This window comes from Benincasa hispida, chromosome 4 (genome assembly GCF_027475165.1).
Source record: "Benincasa hispida cultivar pf3 chromosome 4, pf3_genome.v1.1, whole genome shotgun sequence".
Lineage (NCBI taxonomy): Eukaryota > Viridiplantae > Streptophyta > Magnoliopsida > Cucurbitales > Cucurbitaceae > Benincasa > Benincasa hispida.
Genome location: NC_143481.1, coordinates 33,980,742 through 33,990,219, shown reverse-complemented (window position 1 = coordinate 33,990,219; position 9,478 = coordinate 33,980,742). Strand labels below are relative to the sequence as shown.

Sequence of the window (9,478 nt, the reverse complement as noted above, 5' to 3'; positions counted from 1 at the left end):
ATGAATGATTGTCTTATAACTTATATTGAAAATGTTTTATTTGATAAGTTAAATATTGAAGTTATCTTGGATCGATTTCAGAATATGAGAACTCGTAGATGACAATTGTAATATATTAAATTAGTTAATCTATGAAGTTATAAACACTCTTTTACATTCATTTATAGATTTTTCTTTATTAGACTTATACATATACCACCCCTATATAGAATTCCTAATTCCTCCACTGCCTACAACATTAAGCCGTCTATGTGTTCATTAATTATGCATTAATAAATTGTTTAATTCACACGTAAAATTGCCCGGTAAACATTAAATGTATATACATTTAAAATATCAAACTAATTTTTATCCATTTTCTTTATTTTTTATGTTTATGGTATTTTAATAAGATACTAGATGTTTTAAATTAAAGCCTTTCAGAACATGGTTTAGTAGATAAGGCAACGTCAACTATCATTTCAAAAGTTGATAGTTTATGTCCAATTTGGTGTTTGAAAATTAAATTTTATTTTCTTTTATTTTTTTTACAGTTATTTTCACATCTTAAGTAAAAGAGTTGAATTTTGAATTAAATTTAAAATAACAATAATAAATAATAAGATTTTTTTTCTAGTTTTTTTAAAAAAATGGTTTTATTTTTTAAAACACAATAAAAAATAGGTTCAGTTTTCAAAAATTAAAAATTAAAAAAAATTAAAAATCAAATGATTATCTAACGTAGCCCTAATTTTTTATAGGGTGAATTAAAATTTATTTTAAATTCAAATTATTTCAATATTATTTAAATTTTGTCCTTTTATTATCCTTTTAAATTAAAATAATAAAGGTGAAAGTAGAGTTAGAAAAAAAAAAAAAAATGTTGTAGGTGGGGAATGGTGACACCAAACACCTTCCATCACCACAATTATCATTTTTATTTGAAAACCCATCACCACTACATTTCCAACTTCTTTTTATTTCTTATAATTTGTTTCCATATTAAATACAACAAGGTCTAAGGTAACATTTTCAATAATTTTTATAAATCACAACTCCCCCACCAAGAAAGGAAAAAGCAAAACTCAAAATTTAGTGGGGACTATAATGTAAAGTTGACTAAAGTATAATCTAATTGTTTTTCTAAAGTAATTTAATTTAATTTGATTGGTTAATATATTGTATATTTTAAAGAAATGATGCTTGTGTTGTAAAATTGAAGAGCACAACAAAACACAACATAAATATGAATATATAGAAAACATAATATATTAATGATAAATAAATAAAATAAAATAACAAAATATGAAATTTAGAAAATATGAAAAATGAAAATTTGAAATAGATTTTTCTCACCAATGTGCATATATTACAAAACTCACAAAATGCTACTATTTATAGGCAATTTGATAAGTAGGAGGTGGATTACATAGACATTAATAGTGTGTAATGTTGAGACACATGAACAACACATGGAGTAATGATAAATGTTATTTGATCCTTTGACATTAAGAATGGACATCTAAATTATACCAATTTTCTTTGTAATATTTATAATAGTTTGAAATTTAAGGCTTATATTGTAGAACGAAACGAAAGAAAGAAGAGCACGGACAATAATACTTAGGAAACTCTCTTTTTTCTAAACAATGCCACATTTACCAAATCGTAATAAAAATGGTGTAATTGTAGTAGAATTCCATTAATTGATCCATTGTAATTAGTCCAAATTGCAAATGTTATTGAATTTCTTTTGATTGTGTTTACTTATAATTATGAATTTTGGCACATTTACTAAACCGTTATCTCTGAGGGTTAAGCAACAACGATAACAATAACAAATAATAATAAGATGCAGTTGGATTGAGCACTTCGCTTGTCAATTAGTTTGTATTTTTTCTATCTTTTTAAGTTCATTTGATAATATTTTTGTTTTTTATTGTTTTTTTATTTGACAACTGTTTTCTGCTTCTTGGTTTTAAATTTTAAGAAATGTTTTTGTACTATTTTTATATTTATAGGGTCATTTTTTTAAGCGACCTCGTTGGTAATGGGAGTGGGCATGTTTCTACCCATTTTAGAAGTTTTTGTTTCAACTCTTGCTTAAAAACAACATTAATATCTTTTATTTTTATTATTGTTTTATTTTATATATTTATATATTATTTAAATTTTAAATTTTAAACTTTTTTTATATGTAGATTAACTTACATATTATATTAGTTTTGAATTTTAAAATTTTCGATATGGGTATTTATATATTATTTCGAATTTGAATTTCAAATTTTGGAATATGTATATTTATAATTTATAATTTTAGTTTTTTAGTTCACTTACTACACATTAGAATTTTGTATTATATAAATTTTGTTTTTTTTTAACAAATTGTTTCTAGACATGCATTTATCCTCATTTTAATATTTTACAACCATAAAATTTACAAAAATAATATAATAGTTTTTTTTTTTTTAAGATGGTATAATAGAGTTTGATCTAAGTCAACATTGTTGAAGACGAATGACTTGAGTAATAATTAACATTATAGATCAAGCTTGGACAACGTTTGAAAGATAGAAACAATTGTATTATTATTGTTATTATTATTGCATCAAGACTTATTTGTATTAAATAGTATAAACATTTGATACTTGTTCTTATGCATGTTACACATATATAGCTAAATTATATTTAAACTATGAAACAAAAGGAAAATCAAAATAATAAAGAAAAAAATATACAAAAAAACGATAAACGAGAATCAAGAACATTATGAAAACATTTATCAGACATGTTTTTGTTTCTAGTTTTTAAAAAACAAAAAAACATGGAACATGGAACAAGAATAAAAAACATTATGAAATAGAACCTTAATGTTTAAAGAGTCCTCTAGTAATGAATTCATATCTTTGGCTAAACTAGCATGATTTAAGAAGATGATAGACATCATTTAACAACAAATTGGTTCATCATCTTATTAATGATGTGTTTGGAATACATTTTCACGTGTTTAATTTAAAAAATAAGTCATTTTAGAAAAAAATGGAGTGTTTGGCAATCACTTGATATAATTTTTGAAGTATATTTTAAACTTTTTTTTAAAATCAAAACTGTTAAATAAAAATATTTTTTTCTTAAGTCAATCCAAACGGGTCTAAAATTGATGAGATATATATATATATATATATATATATGTGTGTGTGTGTGTGTGTGTGTGTGGGGTTCAGTATAAAGTTCCAAAGATTCATATATATAATTTTTTTTTTTTGTAAAGTTGTACTATTTAAAATGTTTTGCACTAAAAAAAGTGTTAATTTTTTAAAAGAGATTAAAACAAAAAATAAAAGATATATATATATATATATATATGTTGGCCCAAAATATATTTATGGAAAAGATTATTTCATTGATATTAACTTATTTTAATAAACATTTTTCGGAGAAAATTGGATACTATAAACAATTTATTTAAATTATCTATTTAATACCGTTAAAACACCATTAATCTAAAATTTTAGGTTGTTTGTGAAAAAGACTTTAATATTATATCAACACTTTAATAAATACAACATAAAAATTTTATAAATCAACAAAATTTAAATGACAATATGTGTTTCATTCATTAAATTACATTGGTTAAATATTCTTATCCCTAACTTACTTCATACAGGTAAGATCATTGAAAATCATACATATTAATCTTTTATATAATTTTAATTCAAAGTTTCAAACTACTTGATAGTTTATTTATACTTTATTAAAACATTGTTGAAATCTTAACCTAAATTTAAAAAGGGTTAAAGCTATTTAAAAAAAGTTGAAGTACAATTTTTGTATTAATTTAGAATTTGTTTAATTTTAATTTATATATTTTTTATATATTCAATTTCAACGTACCTTTAATAAATCCTAAATTTTATTTTTTGTTTTTTTAAAATAAAAAACTAGTTAAATAATAATAACAATTTTTTGCATGTAAATAAATATAATATATGAATTTGTTTCTAAAATCTATAATAAAAATGTTAATTCAAACTAAAAACTTGTTTTTTTTATAAAAAAAATTAACAGCAAAATTGTTAAAAAAAAAAAAAATTTAAGATTTATTAAGAATACATATTAAAATTGAATAAATCAACTCGAAAAAAAAAAACTATAAACATATATATATATATATATATATTATTCGATAACCAAATTAATATTAAATATATTGAAGCCCGATGGATAAAGCGATCACGTTGCTAAAGTGGGACCCACTAAACTTTACCAACCAAACCCGTCTTATGGAGCGTATGAAATAGTGCAAAAGCCACGTGTCAAGATCTCTAGAAAAAGATCCAACGGCTAGCAAGAGCTTTCAACTAACCCATCGGCCTACCTACCCACATTTTGTTTATGTATATATAACCCAATTTCATTGATCCAAAATTAAGCGAAGTTCCTATCATTTAAACTTTCGCTTCCATATACAAATATATATATTTAAAAGAAAAAAAAATCAAATTCTCTAAAGTCTTCTCCTCCTTGGTTTTGACTTCTGAGTTTGGAGAAAACAATGGGATCCCAACAGGAAAATGGCAACCTTGGATGGGCGAAGAACCCCTCTTTATGTGGAGGCGTGGCGGCGTATTGGAACGACGCAGCGGGAGGGCTCGAAGGAAGTCATTTAGAGGAGTTTAAACGTATGGTGGTAGAATTTCGTCGCCCAATTGTGCAACTTGGGGGCGAGAGCCTCACGATAGCACATGTTGCTGCCATTGCTGCTCGTGGCTCTGATGTCATGGTAGAGCTTTCTGAGGAGGCTCGTCCTGCTGTGGAGGCAAGTAGTAGGTGGGTTTTTAAGAGCATAACTAATGGAACAGATAGTTATGGTGTTACGACTGGTTTTGGTTCTACATCGCATCGTAGGACTGACCAAGGAGAAACCCTTCAGAAAGAGCTCATTAGGTGAATTTCTCTATCTTAATTATGGATTAAATATGAATTAAATAGTTAAAATATTGATAATTTTCCTCAGGAACGGTTTTAATTCTCACCCTTTAACTTCAATGTGACAATAAATCTTTACGTGTCTATGGACAAGACATCAATTATTATCTTAGAGATTATGATAGTTTGAAGTTGACCTTGTTGAACTTTTATTTTTTGCAAATGTTATACCCATGTTTTATAATGAATAATTTTCAAGTAAATTGAAAATGAATAATCATTGTAGATGTGATTTTAATTTCCTTTAAATCTCTTGTTTTTTTTTTTTTTTTTGGGTTCATATCTAATTTTTTAATGTTTTGTTTTAGTTTATTAGTTGTTTTAGTCTATAATAATTTTGCATTAAAAAGATTTACTTTTTATGATTTTTTTATTTAAATTTTTATGATTTTTTAAATTTAATTCTATCGAGTAAGAAATTTAAATATCTAACTTTTTGATTGAGTCTACATGCACCGTGTCAATTACATTATGCTCATGTTGATAATTTATATTTTAATTAATCATATAATAATAACACTTCTTTATGTATCACATGTATATTCAAATACCTATTAATCTAAACATAACTAAAATTGAATGTCTGCAAATTTTAAAGAATAAACTAACATAAATACCAAAGCCCAATATAAAAAAATAAGATTTAAACCAACTTTTTTTTTAATAGAAAATTTAGACCTTAAACGAAATACAAAATTGGTATAGGTTGTTATTGATGATGAAGAAACACAGAGCAAATTTTATGAATAATTTTGAACTATTTGCAACATCTTTTGGTGGAATATTATTACTTCTTGAATGAATTTGGTTTCGTTATTTGATTTTTTTTTTTTTTTTGTTATGTAATTAATCAATATGGCCATCACAAGTGGTTAAAACTTTATTTTTTAAGGAATTAGACAATAATATTCAATTGTCTAACTAAACAATCACTTGTATACTTTTTCATTAAATATATTTAAATGGATAATACTTCATTGTTAGCCAATAAAAAAATAGAAATAAATATTGTCGTTTCGACTCTTTTAAAAATGAAAATCATAGTCTAAAAGAAAGAAAAAAGATTAACAATTACTTTTATTTTTACAGATTTTTTAACACATAAATCATTAATGAAATAAATGTTATCTTTTCTATACAAGAGCAGCTAAAAAGGGTTACAAGTCATTTTCAACCAACAAATGTTCTTACCATTACTTATTCCTAGATTAACAATTTCTATAATTTACTCAAACTTGCACAAAAATAATATGATTTGTTTTTCTTAATTTTCCCTTCTTTTCAGAAAAGGTAAAAAGTTGGCTTTTGGTTGGTCAAGTTATTGGTCCTTAAATTTTTGTATAGTTATATTTAATTGGTAAGACGTCTAAGATGTATAAATTTTCAATATCGTTCCAATAAGTTCATGAATGTTAAAAAAAATATAACTAAATCAACATATTACTAACTTTAATTAATTTTGGGTGATTTAATTTTATGTGGAACAGATTCTTAAATGCTGGAATCTTTGGAAATGATCTAAATTCTTGCCATACATTACCACAACAAGCCACTAGGGCTGCCATGGTGGTGAGAATCAACACACTTTTGCAAGGCTATTCTGGCATTAGGTTTGAAATTTTGGAAGCCATAGCCAAATTACTCAACCACAATATAACTCCATGTCTCCCTCTTAGAGGCACCATCACAGCTTCTGGTGACCTAGTTCCTCTCTCATACATTGCTGGACTTTTGATTGGTAGGCCTAATTCTAAGGCGATTGGGCCCAATGGTGAATCTCTTAACCCAATTGAGGCATTTCATCTAGCTGAGATTGGTGGTGGCTTCTTTAGCTTGCAGCCTAAAGAAGGCCTTGCTCTTGTCAATGGCACTGCAGTTGGGTCAGGCTTGGCTTCTATGGTTCTATTTGAAGCTAACTTTCTTGTTATCTTTTCTGAGATCTTGTCAGCAATTTTTGTTGAAGTTATGCAAGGAAAACCTGAGTTTACAGATCATTTGACTCATAAGTTAAAGCACCATCCTGGTCAGATTGAAGCGGCTGCAATTATGGAACATATATTAGATGGGAGTTCTTACGTCAAGACTGCTAAGAAATTACACGAAATTGACCCACTTCAAAAACCTAAACAAGATCGATATGCTCTTAGAACATCTCCACAATGGCTCGGTCCTCAAATTGAAGTCATTAGATACTCCACCAAAATGATTGAACGTGAGATTAATTCAGTGAACGATAACCCATTGATTGACGTGTCGAGAAACAAGGCTTTGCATGGAGGGAATTTCCAAGGCACTCCCATTGGTGTCTCCATGGATAACACTCGTTTAGCTATTGCTTCTATTGGTAAACTCATGTTTGCACAATTTTCAGAACTTGTGAATGACTTTTACAATAATGGGTTGCCTTCAAATCTCTCTGCTAGTAGAAACCCAAGTTTGGATTACGGTTTTAAAGGTGCTGAGATTGCAATGGCTTCATATTGCTCCGAGCTTCAATACTTAGCAAATCCAGTAACCAATCATGTCCAAAGCGCCGAACAACATAATCAAGACATAAATTCATTGGGGTTGATATCATCGAGAAAGACAGCTGAGGCTATTGAGATTTTGAAGCTTATGTCCACAACTTACTTGGTGGCATTGTGCCAAGCTATTGATTTAAGACATATGGAGGAGAATTTAAAGAAAACAGTAAAAAATATTATCAGCCAAGTGGCAAAAAAGATCCTTGTGTTTCACTTTAATGGCGATCTCCATCCAATTAGGTATAGTGAAAAAGATTTGCTTCAAGTCGTGGATAGAGAACATATTTTTGCCTACATCGATGACACTTGTAGTGCATCATATCCATTGATGCAAAAGCTAAGACAAGTGTTGGTGGATCATGCCCTAAAAATTGGTGAAAAAGAAAGCAACCCAAGTGCTTCAATCTTTCAAAAGATTACAGCTTTTGAAGATGAATTAAAAGCACTTTTACCTAAAGAAGTGGAAAATGCAAGAATAGAAGTGGAAAAAGGGAGTCCTGCCATTGACAACCAAATTAAAGAATGTAGATCCTATCCATTGTACAAGTTTGTTAGAGAAACATTGGGGACTCGATTGTTGACTGGTGAGAAGAATGTATCGCCTGGAGAAGAATTCGATGTGGTTTTTTCAGCCATTTCTACTGGAAAATTGATAGATCCAATGCTTGAGTGTTTGAAGGATTGGAATGGTGCACCACTTCCTCTTAGTTAGAGTGTGTTATTTTCTGTCATATCTGTATGGGGACACACATTACCTTTTAAAAACCATTAATTTTTCAATGTGTACATTTAAAATTTCTTATGCCTAATAATGTATTAGACATTAGTAGATATGTATTGAATTTTGACTCATATTCTCTTTATCCCACTCAAATTTTTCAAGCAAAAAGATTGATAATTTAAAAATACTCGATTGAACAAAAAAACACAATCCTTTCATAAAATAATTAAGGATTGTTTCATAAAGACTAAAAATATGTTTTGATTCCCAATGTTCTGAATTTCTTTTTCCAATTCAATTCTTATAATTTAATCAGTTTCAATTTAGTTAACTGTGTGTCAACAATTTATAATTATATTACGTGACATTTAAGATATGTTATTGAAGGGAATTGAATCCCGACAGAAGTGCATGATCGTTCTTTGATTCTTGAAACAATTAAAAATATAAATAATCAAGAAAAGGGTTAAGCAACATACCTTTGTCGATCCACAATTGCAGTAAAATCTCCTCTTAAAACTAGTCATGTCCTTCTTGAATTCTTCCAATTCCATGAGATTTTCTTTGTTATGACTCTAGCAATGATCCGGTTTATGAGAACCGCTTCTTGAAAGTATGGAGGTAATAAAGAAAAAGAATTTTCTTAAAACTTTTCTCAAAAAATTAGGAGAATTTATAGAGGGAGAGTTTTAGCGTAATCGTTGCTAGAGAGTGTGTTCTATGAGGGCTCCCATGAGTCCTATTTATAAAACGTCCCTATTGGGAATCCTTCTACATAGATTTTAAATTAAATATTCAATGATATCCAATATTAATAAATATCTACCCAAATATTATCTCATATTAATGATTTAAAATATTTAAATTATATTTAAATATTTATCTAATCTATAATTTGAATCTCATCCAAATTAAATATTAATTATTTGAATCCAACTCAAATGAATTATTAAGAGTAATTCTTATAAATAAAAAAACAAAAGTATTTACAGCAAAAAAATTGTGAAAGGAAACGAAGTGTTCCTTTTCTTTTCAAAATTCATAAAATATCCTTGTGATTTGAAATCTGCGCGTCCTCACCTACAGTTTCTTCCTCGTCGTTCTTCAGCTTCTTCCCTCAGCTTTCTTCATCATCCACTCTTCTTCCTCTGCCTTCTTCCTCATCGACGACGTCTTCTTTCTCGACATTGTTCTTCATCGAAGACGTTCTTCCTCGACCACGGTACGACTTCTTCCTCAATTTTTTTATTCGATTCTACGATCC

At 27.6% G+C, this 9,478-nt stretch overlaps 1 protein-coding gene across 1 annotated transcript; it reads left to right on the top strand.

Moving 5' to 3' along the window:
* The first annotated feature begins 4,409 nt into the window (after positions 1-4,409).
* LOC120074945 (phenylalanine ammonia-lyase G1-like) lies at positions 4,410-8,345 on the top strand. The gene is made up of 2 exons (XM_039028055.2): positions 4,410-4,926; positions 6,456-8,345. Exons 1-2 carry the CDS (start codon positions 4,535-4,537, stop codon positions 8,203-8,205), a joined length of 2,142 nt encoding a protein of 713 aa, XP_038883983.1. The 5' UTR covers positions 4,410-4,534; the 3' UTR covers positions 8,206-8,345.
* Positions 8,346-9,478: the final 1,133 nt, after the last annotated feature.